At 46.8% G+C, this 13,375-nt stretch overlaps 1 protein-coding gene across 8 annotated transcripts in view; it reads left to right on the top strand.

Annotated features, from left to right (window-relative positions):
* The window catches only part of dgkh (diacylglycerol kinase, eta), an 83,296-nt gene that overhangs the window by 58,139 nt on the left and 11,782 nt on the right, over nt 1-13,375 (top strand). For 4 of the 8 annotated variants that reach the window (XM_020041116.3, XM_020041114.3, XM_020041117.3 and 1 more), the window contains 17 exons: nt 1,071-1,233; nt 1,407-1,515; nt 1,642-1,863; nt 2,554-2,645; nt 2,833-2,932; nt 3,046-3,364; nt 3,574-3,705; nt 5,638-5,784; nt 7,732-7,849; nt 7,948-8,058; nt 8,623-8,719; nt 10,369-10,476; nt 11,741-11,854; nt 12,098-12,232; nt 12,773-12,933; nt 13,078-13,183; nt 13,281-13,373. In XM_020041116.3, the coding sequence (XP_019896675.1) occupies nt 1,071-1,233; nt 1,407-1,515; nt 1,642-1,863; nt 2,554-2,645; nt 2,833-2,932; nt 3,046-3,364; nt 3,574-3,705; nt 5,638-5,784; nt 7,732-7,849; nt 7,948-8,058; nt 8,623-8,719; nt 10,369-10,476; nt 11,741-11,854; nt 12,098-12,232; nt 12,773-12,933; nt 13,078-13,183; nt 13,281-13,373 (2,327 nt within the window). The remainder of the gene's footprint in view (nt 1-1,070; nt 1,234-1,406; nt 1,516-1,641; nt 1,864-2,553; nt 2,646-2,832; nt 2,933-3,045; nt 3,365-3,573; nt 3,706-5,637; nt 5,785-7,731; nt 7,850-7,947; nt 8,059-8,622; nt 8,720-10,368; nt 10,477-11,740; nt 11,855-12,097; nt 12,233-12,772; nt 12,934-13,077; nt 13,184-13,280; nt 13,374-13,375) is intronic. The other 4 variants (XM_020041115.3, XM_020041118.3, XM_010889934.4 and 1 more) reach the window with 1 other exon arrangement.

The following is a 13,375-nucleotide window of genomic DNA, read 5'->3' on the forward strand; positions in this document are numbered from 1 at the left end:
AGATAACATGTGCTAATATAGATGGTTTACAGATGGATAAAATCTGCTAATATAGGTGGTTTACAGATAGATAACATGTGCTAATATAGATGGTTTACAGATAGATAACATCTGCTAATATAGATGGTTTACAGATTTATAACATCTGCTAATATACATGGTTTTAGAGATAGATAACATCTGCTAATATAGGTGGTTTATAGATAGATAACATCTACTAATATACATGGTTTACAGATAGAGATAATCTGCTAATATAGGTGGTTTACCGATAAATAACATCTGCTAATATAGATGGTTTACAGATAGATAACATCTGCAAATATAGATGGTTTACAGATAGATAACATCTGCTAATATTTATGGTTTTAGAGATAGATAACATCTGCACATATAGATTGTTTACAGATAGATAACCTCTACTAATATACATGGTTTACAGATAGATAAAATCTGCCTATATAGATGGTTTACAGATAGATAAAACCTGCTAATATAGGTGGTTTACCGATAAATAACATCTGCTAATATAGATGGTTTATAGATAGATAACATCTGCTAATATTGATGGTTTACAGATTGATAACATCTGCTAATGAAGATGGTTTACAGATAGCTCACATCTGCATGTTCAGGGCTTATCTACTCTTAGAAAAGCAAAAACCAAATATCCGGGCATAAATGACAATATTCAGGAAGCCAGTGTTTTTGTGTTGATCAGTGGCCAAAATGTGTAATTAAATCCATTTTGATTTCATGTTGTAACACAATAAAATCTGGAAGTCCAAGGGAGGGGGATACTTTTGAAAGCCACCATGAATGAACATGACTTCATCTTTCCCAGTGTCCTATCAGTCAAAATACAGCAGAACAGAACAGAACGGTTAAAATTAAGAGACCACTTTCCTTTTCAACTTTTTTGGGAAAAGAAAGAAAAAGGTGCAGCGGTCTCTTAATACAGCCGGAGCTGTATTTCCTGGTATTTGATTATTCTGAAATAATTTCCATCTGCAAACGTTCATTCATCCACCATCCATTTAACCATGTAATAACTGTTATTTTGGGTTCAGGCTTCTGGAAGGCCACCTGTCCTCCATCCTGTGCCAGTCCTCTACTGGTCTTCGTCAACTCTAAAAGCGGGGATAACCAAGGAGTTAAATTCCTACGACGTTTCAAGCAGCTCCTGAACCCTGCCCAAGTGTTTGACCTGGTCAACGGAGGACCGCACCTGGGGTGAGTGGGTCTTACTGTAATTACTGTAGGGGGTCTTTGGACTGAGGCTGATACTAGGGGGACCTGGGGACCTGTCGGTTGTTGGTGCCGTGATCAGGTGATCAGGGACAGGTAACATATATATGGTATACGGTAACATGACACGGACACCGGTATCATTCTTTGGGTTTCAGACTGCGTCTATTTCAGAAGTTTGATAACTTCCGGATCCTGGTGTGTGGAGGGGATGGGAGTGTTGGCTGGGTCCTGTCAGAGATAGATAAACTCAACCTCCACAAACAGGTGGGGGACAATATCCATCCAACACTCGCACACACACAGAACCCACAGAACACACACCCGCTTAAATGAACACACGTTCAACAGTCTGAACCGGCGCTCTTCTGTAACCTCTCTCTACATCGACAGTGCCAGCTAGGAGTGCTGCCGCTGGGTACCGGGAACGACCTGGCCCGGGTTCTGGGCTGGGGCCCGTCGTGTGATGACGACACCCAGCTCCCCCAGATCCTAGAGAAACTGGAGCGGGCCAGCACAAAGATGTTGGACCGCTGGAGCATCATGACCTACGAGATCAAGCTCCCGTCCAAACACAGCGGGCCGGTCACGCCTGATGAGACTGACGACGGCCAGGTACACACCAGGGCTGTGACGATATCAGACTTTCACTACACGATGGCCAAAAGAATTCACGTAACGGTATTATCGCAATATCTATAGAAAATATGAAGAAAGGAAATGCTGTCAGTCAAATTCATCTTCAACTATGATTTATGTTGTTTTTTTCTCTTTTTTGGCAAATAATTTACACTCAAAATTCAAGTGTAGGGAGGTGGAGAGAGTCTGTAACCATAACTGTACACATATATACAAAATAAAAGCATACAAAGAGAAAGGTTACACTTAATGGATAGTGAAAAGGCATCTAGATGAACTGATAAAGAAAAGATCCACAAGGCCTTACCCTGTTACGTGTCTTTGTGAGGTTTTTAAAAAACCATGGCGTTTCTTGAGACAGTGCTTAACCATGGTGGATTGGCAATATACCGTAAACCCCACAGATTCCTTATTTCTGTAACAGACCAGTTACCAACACAATACATTCCTTTATACCACGGCTATCAGCCAATCAGCATTCAGGATTCAATCCCCCCCGGGAGAAATGGATTGGATTAAGTGGTATAGTCCATTCGAGGTATGCTAAGTACTGTGGGTACTTAGTAGAAGTGGCACAATTGACAAAATCATATCACTTTTTAAATGTGGATACAGGACACAGGTCACCGATTTAGTTTGATGATCAGACTCCTTGTTGGTCCTCAGTTCCAGATCTCAGCATACGAAGACTCAGTAGCTGCCCATCTCACCAAGATCCTGAACTCTGACCAACACTCTGTTGTCATCTCCTCTGCTAAGTGAGTCTGTCCTCACACCCTTACTCACCCCTGAATGCCTGCTGACCTCTTAATAGAAAGTTAACTCACCATGTTCTTTCACCTCTCTCTCGCTCTCTCTCTCTCTCCATCTATCTGTCTGCCTTTCTCTCTGTCTCCATTCTCTCTCTCTCTTTTTCTTCCACTCTTCATCCCTCCATCCCTCCAGGGTCCTGTGTGAGACAGTAAAAGACTTTGTCGCCAAAGTAGGGAAATCCTACGATAGAAGCACTGACAACTCAGAGGAGGGTGACACTATGTCTCTGAAAGTGAGTTACCCCAACCCCTTCCTCCCACACATACACACACACACACACACACACACACACACACATACACACACACACACACCCAATTAACTGACTGGCTCTCCTCCTGCCAGTGTGCCATCCTGAATGAGAAGCTGGACTCGCTCCTCCAGACCCTCAACAGTGAAGCACAGTCCCTCCCGCCACCTCCTGACCTCTCCACACCCCCCATCGTCGAAGAGGAGGAGGAAGAGGAGGAGGAAGAGGAGGAGGAGGAGGTGAGTGAGGAGTCGTTGACCGAGCTGAAGGAGAAACTGGAAGCGGAGGAGAGCGAGAAGGCAGGGGAGAAGCGAGGTTCGCCAGACAAGACGTTCCGCTGTAAAGAACAGCTCATGTTACGAGCCAACAGCCTGAAGAAGGCCGTACGACAGATCATCCAGCAGGCCGAGAAAGGTCCGTACGTCCACGATATGCAGGCATACTGTATAAGGAACCGTTTTTCTAACCTGTCTCAGTGAGAATGAAATGCACTCGTTAGACTACAAAAAACATGTGTCACAATACAAAGGTACAGATGTGTCGAATTTCCAACCTTTCTCTTTTCCTCTTGTCCGTTACCTTTGCCATTCCCTCCCTTGCCTTGTCTCCCTTTCTCTCTCTAGTGGTGGATGAGCAGAACGCCCACATGGAGGAGCAGGAGCTGCCGTCCCCATTGGAGTTCAGGAAGGAGGGAGAGGACGATAACAGGGACAGTGAGAAGGACGAGGACACCAAGGAACTGGAGAGTGGACAATGTGAGTCATCCCTGTCTGCTTCAGTCTCTGCCTATCTGTCTCTCTTTCAGTCTCTGCCTGTCTGTCTCTCTGAGTCTCTGCCTATCTGTCTCCCTCTCATTATCTGCCTGTCTGTCTTTCTCCCTCAGTCACTGTCTGTCTGTCTTTCTCCCTCCCTCAATCACTGCCTGTCTGTCTCTCTGCCTCAGTATCTGCCTGTCTGTCTCTCTGCCTCAGTGTCTGCCTGTCTGTCTCTCTCCCTCAGTGTCTTTCTGTCTGTCTCTCTCCTTCAGTCTCTGCCTGTCTGTCTCTCTCCTTCAGTCTCTGCCTGTCTCTCTCTCCCTCTGTCTCTGCTTGTCGTGACATCTTGTGGGAAATCTCCCAGCAGGCTGTAAACAGCACCACCTTGTGGATCTGCCACTCACTCCACCCTGTGACATTTTAGTCATTTAGCTGCACAGTGTCTTTCAAACCACGGTCCACAAACCTGTGCCAGTCCGTGGCGTATACCTGAGGAAACAGTCCACTGATTGCTTTGACGCCTGCTTCATAGATTCACTAGCTTCTGATGTGTGATTCTGATTCTGATGTCTGCTCTTTGATTTCTACTTCACTCCTACAAATTACACAGTAGCTTTAAACCGGTTTGAGCAATTGGTTATTATTAAGACTTTCAGAGAGACGTGTGTGCCTACTTTTAAATATTTAGGTGTCTATGATAACATAACGTGAGTAGCTAAATTAAAAAATATTTAATCACATGTTTTTTTCTAATAGCCCCAAAGGGTCCTGGAACAGATAATTAAATTGCTTGATGGGCCTTGTTTTGGCTTTATTTAAACAAATTAGTTGTTGGGAAATTGTAAAATATATTTTCTATAAAAAAATGAAATGATCAAAAATAAGATTCTGGAATGCAGAAGACTCCTTAGAAGAAGAAGCTGTTCATCATTTGGTGTTCTGTAGCACAAAAAAAGATTGAGAAGGGCTGATTTAGCAAACATTTACCCAGAGCGGATTACAGTAGTGAGTATCTTCAGTCATGAGTGCCTTTAGTGGTGAGTGATTACAGTAGTGAGTATCTTCAGTCGTGAGTGACTTTAGTAGTGAGTGATTACAGTAGTGAGTATCTTCAGTCATGAGTGCCTTTAGTAGTGAGTGATAACAGTAGTGAGTGATTACAGTAGTGAGTATCTTCAGTCGTGAGTGACTTTAGTAGTGAGTGATTACAGTTGTGAGTGACTTTAGTAGTGAGTGATTACAGTAGTGACTCATAGCCAGTTAACAACTGCATTAGTTTCATACTGGTCCGCTGTGGGAATCAAACGCACAACCCTGGCCTTGCAAGCTCCATTCTCTACCAACTGACCTATAGGAGACCTGGGAGTATGCTCTGTTTCCTGCTCTGAGTATATAGGAAAGGATTTGTGTAAAATGTTTAGATGGAAAACATCCATTATGTGTATTTGTGTTTGTGTATGTGTCCTGGAGAATGTTTCATTGTCTCTGGGACAGAGGCTTCCTGTTTACAAGGAATGTGCTTCCTGTAGAACAGTGAGGTTACCTTGTTTCTCTCCAGTACCCTTCCTCGGTTAAATCTGCTCTCACCTAGATATACATTATACTAGAGTGGTATGTCTGTGGAGGTATACTTTTGTTACTGTATCTCTCTGTGTCTATTTCTGTCAATCTCTCTCACTCTCTGTTGTTCTTTGTCAAAATATTTTTTTCAATTTCATGAAAATGTGCAAATAGTTTTGAGTTAGCGTAAAGATTTTTATATACATAGTATAACTTGATGAATGCTTGTTAGATTCACAATGTTTATGCTCCACTAGTTGTCCTTCTCACTCTACCTCTCTCTCTTTGTCTCGCTCCTTGCCTCTCACTCTGTTTCTCTCTTTTCTCTCTCCCTCTCTCTCTCTCCCTCTCTCTGTCTCTCTCTGTCTCTAGTGGCTAAGAGTCCATGTTCCCCACAAGAGAAGCGCATTAGTCGCAGCAGCCAGTCATGTGGTTCCTTCTCCATCACCCCCTTCACCACCAGCAAGGAGAACCTGCCTGTGCTCAACACACGCATCATCTGTCCCGGTACATCATACGGTATATGCACGTGTGTGGAACGGCAACACGCATACACACGAAAAGGAAGGGAAACACGCGTACACACGAAAAGGAAGGGAAACACGCGTACACACGAGAAGGAAGGGAAACACGCGTACACACGAGAAGGAACGGCAACACGCGTACACACCAGAAGGAAGGGCAACACGCATACACACCAGAAGGAAGGGAAACACGCATACACACGAGAAGGAACGGCAACATGCGTACACACGAGAAGGAACGGAAACACGCGTACACACGAGAAGGAAGGGAAACACGCGTACACACCAGAAGGAACGGCAACACTTATACACACGAGAAGGAATGGCAACACGCGTACACACCAGAAGGAAGGGAAACACGCGTACACACGAGAAGGAATGGCAACACGCGTACACACCAGAAGGAAGGGAAACACGCGTACACACGAGAAGGAAGGGAAACACGCGTACACACCAGAAGGAAGGGAAACATAAATAACCTGTTTTAGTGTTTACAGGCAGGTGTCGGTCAGCGTTGGTTTATGTGGAGGTGCATGTTTTTAAGCTGTGTTGGGTGGACAGCACCAGGTATGGTAGGTGGCTATGAAGTGTTCAAGGAATCTACTTGGCGTATCCACTTTCCATCCCTCATTTACTCAGGTGATTCCTTTGTCTTGACTGGGGGTGTCACCATGTACCGGAATTGACCAGATCCGTGGAAAACCTGAAATATTCATAACATGTTAATAATACACGTATGATAATATCGCATTCACCTGTTTTCCAAAACACCCTCTGGGCTTAATCTGCGAGTCTGGACCTAAACACTGGAACTGAAATGAACCCATTCACACACCAGCCAAGGTGCACCGTTTCCGTAGCCTTTTCACTTGGCAAACATTTCGTTTTTTTCCGAAATCTCCTCTGGGCTTTTTGAGAGCTTTTTCATTTCACCTACAGACAATTGATGCAAGTGCTTAAACTACGAGTCTGGGCTAATACACTGGCCTTTGAATGAATCCATTTATCCCATCAGAACACCCGGGACAAGACGCGCAAATGTATTCCGTTTCTGTAGCCTATTCACTTGGAGAAATGGATGTTGTATTTCTCCAAAAGACCCTCTTGGTGTTAGGCCTTGTGAATCTTTTGTTTCTCACTTCTTCTGGTTACCTTTTCACTTTCCATTAAGTGTAATTTCTGTTTTTGTATGATTTCAATTTGTACGGTTACATGCCCTCCTCCTCCCTACACTCGTAAAAAAGTGACAAAAAACACAAATCTGAAGATTAATTTGACTGATGGAATTAGTATTATTAGCTCACATTTTCTCTAGATATGGCGATAATATTATACACTATAATCGTGTAGTGAAAATCTGATATCGTGATGGCCCTAGTCTTGACCGTTCATACAAACGTATGCACTCAATAGCCAGTTTATTAGGTCCTGCTCGTTAACACAAACAGCCAATCATGTGGCTGCAACTCAATATATACAGCATGCAGACATGGTCAAGAGGTTTAGTTGTCGTTGGACCAAACATTAGAATGGGCAAGACGTGTGATCTAAACTTTGACCATGTTATAATTGTTGGTGCCAGACGTGGTGGTTCCAGCATCGCAGAAACACCTGGGATAGTCTGTACAGTTTACAAATAATGGTGTAATAAACCAAAGAAACATCCAGTAAGAAAGTTCTGTGGGTCAAATCCTTGTTAATGAGAAAGGCCACAGGAGAATGGCCTGGGCCCACAAAGTAGGCCCCTTAATAGCGGTTGGGCATCATTTGAATGCCACTGCGTACCTAGTCATTGTTGCTGGTACAGTTCACATACACACCCAATGTGCCATTGTTTGCCCTCTTGGATGCACAGACACACATGAATGTAAACATACGTTTTATCTGGAAATATCACTGTCTCTAAATAGGTTTCATCTTTATTACCTCTGTGTCTCTACAGGTCTGCGTGCTGGTCTGGCAGCCTCTATAGCTGGTAGCTCAATCATCAGTAAGATGCTGCTGGCCAACATTGACCCATTTGGAGCCACGCCCTTTCTGGACTCTGACCTGGACTCCCTGTAAGACTTTCTGACCTCTCACCTATACCCTTTGGCCCTTCGTTAGACTTTCTGTCCTCTCAGAACCTTTATAACCTTGTCTGAACTGGCTCCCACAGAGAGGGCTTTAATGAGAAGTGTGTGATGAACAACTACTTTGGAGTGGGGCTGGATGCTAAGATCACCTTGGAGTTCAACAACAAGAGGGAGGAGCACCCAGAGAAGTGCAGGTGAGCTCTCCTCCTCTTGTCTCTTCCTTTCCTCATCCTCTCTCTTTTTTCTGTCTCCTCTCTTCTCTGCATCTAAATGGTCTTCCAGGTGGTACATTCAAAACCCTGTTCTTTCTGTCCCAGTGGTTGGGGGGGCGGGGGGGGGGGGCTAAGCCTCAAATGTATTGTGAGCCAAGCAACGCCTCTGTTGGGAAACACATCTGTTTCCACCTCATTCTCTAGGCAGTATGAACATTGCCTGTCTTCTCTCCAAAGTCGGGTCTGTTTGTGTCGCGGCCTCTCTCAATAGCAGTTCCATGCTCACCGAGTGTGTACATCACACAGTCACAGATTTTCTTAATTTTGGGTCTGTTACATTGCACTGGTTTTCTTCCCCCTGTGTACTCTCTGTGCAGGGGAAGGTCAGAATGTTTAGTTTTTGGTTGATTCCTTCCAGTCTGTCAAATAATTCTCCTTTTGTTTTATTCTAATTTAGTTTTCTCACAAGTTTTCTTTCGTCCTCTATGTCTCCCTCTTTCTCCCTCACTATCGTTCCTGTCTTCCTCTCATTCCTTTTCCCTTTAGGAGTCGTACTAAGAACAGGGTGTGGTATGGGGTCCTAGGCACCAAGGAGCTCCTCCAGAGGACCTACAAGAACCTGGAACAAAAAGTTCAGCTGGAGGTGAGAAACTGAACTATAGAATTAAAATTTGCAGAAGGGATATTCCTGCTAAAATCTATGCATACTGGGGTATACTCTGCCATGTAGACCAGCGTTTAAACTGGCATATAGACTGGTGTGTAGACTGGTGTGTAGACTGGTGTGTAGACTGGCGTGTAGACTGGCATATAGCCTGGTATGTAGATTGGTGTGTAGACTGGCGTGTAGACTGGTGTGTAGACTGGTGTGTAGACTGGCGTGTAGACTGGCATATAGCCTGGTATGTAGACTGGTGTGTAGACTGGTGTGTAGACTGGTGTGTAGATGTGGTTATTAATATCTGAAAACAATGTAATGTCTTAGGGTAATATCAGAGTTCAGTCTACCACCCTGTAACAGATATCCACAGGGCCCGGCAGGTATCAATCAAACTGTCTGCCACCCTGTAACAGATATCCACAGGGCCCGGCAGGTATCAATCAAACTGTCTGCCACCCTGTAACAGATATCCACAGGGCCCGGCAGGTATCAATCAAACTGTCTGCCACCCTGTAACAGATATCCAAAGGGCCCGGCAGGTATCAATCAAACAGTCTGCCACCCTGTAACAGATATCCAAAGGGCCCGGCAGGTATCAATCAAACAGTCTGCCACCCTGTAACAGATATCCACAGGGCCCGGCAGGTATCAATCAAACTGTCTGCCACCCTGTAACAGATATCCAAAGGGCCCGGCAGGTATCAATCAAACAGTCTGCCACCCTGTAACAGATATCCACAGGGCCCGGCAGGTATCAATCAAACTGTCTGCCACGCTGTGAAAGGTATCCACAGGGCCCGGCAGATATCAATCAAACAGTCTGCCACCCTGTAACAGATATCCACAGGGCCCGGCAGGTATCAATCAAACTGTCTGCCACCCTGTAACAGATATCCACAGGGCCCGGCAGGTATCAATCAAACTGTCTGCCACCCTGTAACAGATATCCACAGGGCCCGGCAGGTATCAATCAAACTGTCTGCCACCCTGTAACAGATATCCACAGGGCCCGGCAGGTATCAATCAAACTGTCTGCCACCCTGTAACAGATATCCACAGGGCCCGGCAGGTATCAATCAAACTGTCTGCCACCCTGTAACAGATATCCACAGGGCCCGGCAGGTATCAATCAAACAGTCTGCCACCCTGTAAGACTAGTGTCGACTGGCGATTAGGCTGGCCTGTAGACCAGCAGCCAAACTGGCTGTAATAAAGGGATGAGTGATGTGTACCTGCTTCTGCTTAGTCTCTAACTTCTCTGTGTTGAAATACAACCAGAACTATAAAAGTGTAACTTTGTTTGCGTGTGTCTGTGTCTGTCTCTCTGTGTGTTTCTGCATGTGCGTCTCTCTCTCTCTGTGTGTGTCTCTCTCTCTGTGTGTCTGTGTGTGTCTCTCTCTCTGTGTGTCTGTGTGTGTGTCTCTATGTGTGTGTGTGTGTGTGTGTGTGTGTGTCTCTCTCTGTGTGTGTCTCTCTCTCTCTGTGTGTCTCTCTCTCTGTGTGTCTGTGTGTGTGTCTCTATGTGTGTGTGTGTGTGTGTCTCTCTCTTTTTTTGCGTTTGTCTCTGTTTGTTTGACTGTGTCTGTATGTCTCTGGGTGTTTGTCTTTGTGTGTCTCTGTGTGTGTTCCAGTGTGATGGACAGTACATCCCCCTGCCCAGCCTTCAGGGCATCGCGGTGTTGAACATCCCCAGCTACGCCGGGGGAACCAACTTTTGGGGAGGAACCAAGGAGGATGATGTAAGTCTGTTCTGACCAACCGGTGGGTCCCATTCCGTTGCCTGGGTTTCTCAAACCCTGGTCCGTGGTAGGGTGAATACCCCCTCATCCTTCCAACCCCACATAACCTCTGAAACTTTGGCAAAACGGCGATTGAAATCACTGCGTGTGTCTTCTTCACACAGTAAGACGTGGGTAAGTGTGAACACCTTAGATTAGCGTTCATGTGGAAGATGCGTTTGGGCCCTGGTGAAGTGTCCCTGCGAGGGGGCTGGACTATCTGCGCGTTTGTTCAAGACTCAGACAGTACAAGGGCTGTTGACAGATGCGCGTGTTGGTTTGCTACCCACACATAGACACACACACACACACACACACGCCTGTGTGGGAGAATGACACCCTAGTCAGACAGACAGTAGACAGTGCTGGGCCTGCGGCGTGAGAGAACTTGTGTGTGACACTGATCTAATACAGAATGACAATTTATCCTCTAAGTTTACCCTTTGTCTCTGAATACACACACATACACATCACGTTCGCGAAGACACACGCACACACACAGTAAGGCTTCTACCTACTGTCCACATTGTAACTACAATACAAAAAGTGCAGTGACCTGAACAGGAAAGATCTGCTCGGAAAGAGACATACGAGCGGATCAGAGCAAAGAAATTGGCTGGTAGAATGAAGTGTTATTCATCAATACCTTGACCTTATCACGGACCATGTGGACAGAGAAATCAATATGGAGCAAGGGGAACCACTCACTCAAAGCTCTTCCTAATACGAACCCAAGCCAGTGGTTTTCACACGGTCACCTGGAGCGCTGGAACATGTCAGACGACATTCATTTTTAATGGAAGGGTTTTACTGATGTGATTGTAGCGGTTGGGATGATGATTAATGCCATGATGGAATGAGGAGACGGAGGACAAGGATGATGAGGGATGTGTTTGCAAGGCACCCCCATCCCCCCCAAATGATTGCATAGTTTCGTCTTGTGGGCAGTCCTGAGGTCTCACCCCCCCAGAGTGGCCCCCATCTAATGTCTTACCCCACAGAGTGGCCCCCATCTGAGGTCTTACCCCCCAAAGTGGCCCCCATCTAATGTCTTACCCCACAGAGTGGCCCCCATCTGATGTCTCACCCCCCCAAAGTGGCCCCCATCTAATGTCTTACCCCACAGAGTGGCCCCCATCTAATGTCTTACCCCACAGAGTGGCCCCCATCTGAGATCTTACCCCCCAAAGTGAGCCCGTCTGATATTGTGTGTGTTTCTGTTTAGATTTTCTGTGCCCCGTCATTCGACGATAAGATCCTGGAGGTGGTGGCGGTGTTTGGTAGTATGCAGATGGCTGTGTCCAGAGTGATCAAACTGCAACACCACCGCATCGCACAGGTAAGACACACAAAACACACACGCATAACACACACGCAACACACACAGCACACACGCACAGCACACACACACTTACAGCACACACACACAACACACACAAACACAACACATGCAACACGCACCCCCACACGTACATCACACACACGCACCCCCACACATACACAGCACGCACGCACCCCCACACACACACAACACGCACGCACAGCGGTCTCATTCCTCACGTGACTGCGTCCCCCCCGTCAGTGTCGTTCGGTGAAGATCACCATCCTCGGGGACGAGGGGGTTCCCATCCAGGTGGACGGGGAAGCGTGGATCCAACCCCCAGGGGTCATCAAGATACAGCACAAGAACAGAGCCCAGATGTTGACCAGAGACAGGGTGAGAGGGGCGGGGCGGAGGAAGCCCTGAGCGGGGTTACTTATTCTCTGACAGATGATGGCATTAGTAGAGTACAGGGGCAGCAGTGTTATGGCTTTGGACTACAGGTAGAGACAGAGAGACAGATTTAACTGTTACCCAATATGAACTTCCTCTGTGGAAGTTGAAGCTTATCCCTGTTCTCCATCCTGTGTGTCTTTCATGTCTCCTCTCTTTTTGCCCTCCTCTCCCTGTGTATCCTCCCTGTGCCTCCTTTCCCTGTTTTTCCTCCCCGTGCATCCTCCCTGTGCCTCCTCTCCCTGTTTCTCCTCTCCCTGTGTCTTCTTCCTCTATCTCCTCCATGTGCCTCCTCTCTCTGTATCTCCTCTCCCTGTGTCTTCTTCCTCTATCTCCTCCCCGTGTCTCCTCCCTGTGCCTCCTCTCCCTGTTTCTCCTCCCCGTGTCTCCTCCCTGTGCCTCCTCTCCCTGTTTCTCCTCCCCGTGTCTCCTCCCTATGCCTCCTCTCCCTGTTTCTCCTCCCCGTGTCTCCTCCATGTTCAGGCCTTTGAGAACACTCTCAAGTCGTGGGAAGACAAGCTGAAGTATGACAAGTTGCCCCTGCGGCCACACCTGTACTCCCAGACATCTGTGGACCTGGCCACCGAGGAGGAGGTGGCCCTCGTACAGCTGTGTGCCCGCGCCGCTGACGAGCTCATCACCAGGTACACACACACACACCTTACTTCCCTCTCTTTTAACACTGGACCAGCCCGATCTCAAAAGAAACGTAACGCTTTGTGAGGTATGTCAGGCTACCTGCTCTGATACCGGTCAGATCTGTGCCCTCTCCCGTTGTCCGGTCACAGGATCTGTGAGGCGGCTAAGACCAACAGTCTGCTGGAGCAGGAGCTGGCCCATGCCGTCAACGCCTCGTCACACGCCATCAACAAGACGCACCCCAAGTTCCCAGAGGTCAGTGATGTCACCGGCGCGCGAGTGTTGTGTTCCAGTCATGTGAGCGGCGAGAGAGTTTGAAGTATCAGAGCTGTGTGTGTGCCTTTGTTTCCAGAGTATGGCCAGGAGCACGGCTATAGAAGTGGCCAGTAACGTGAAGGCTTTACACAACGAGACTGAATCGCTTCTGGTGGGACGAGTGTCACTGGT

This window comes from Esox lucius, chromosome 20 (assembly GCF_011004845.1).
Source record: "Esox lucius isolate fEsoLuc1 chromosome 20, fEsoLuc1.pri, whole genome shotgun sequence".
Taxonomy (NCBI): domain Eukaryota; kingdom Metazoa; phylum Chordata; class Actinopteri; order Esociformes; family Esocidae; genus Esox; species Esox lucius.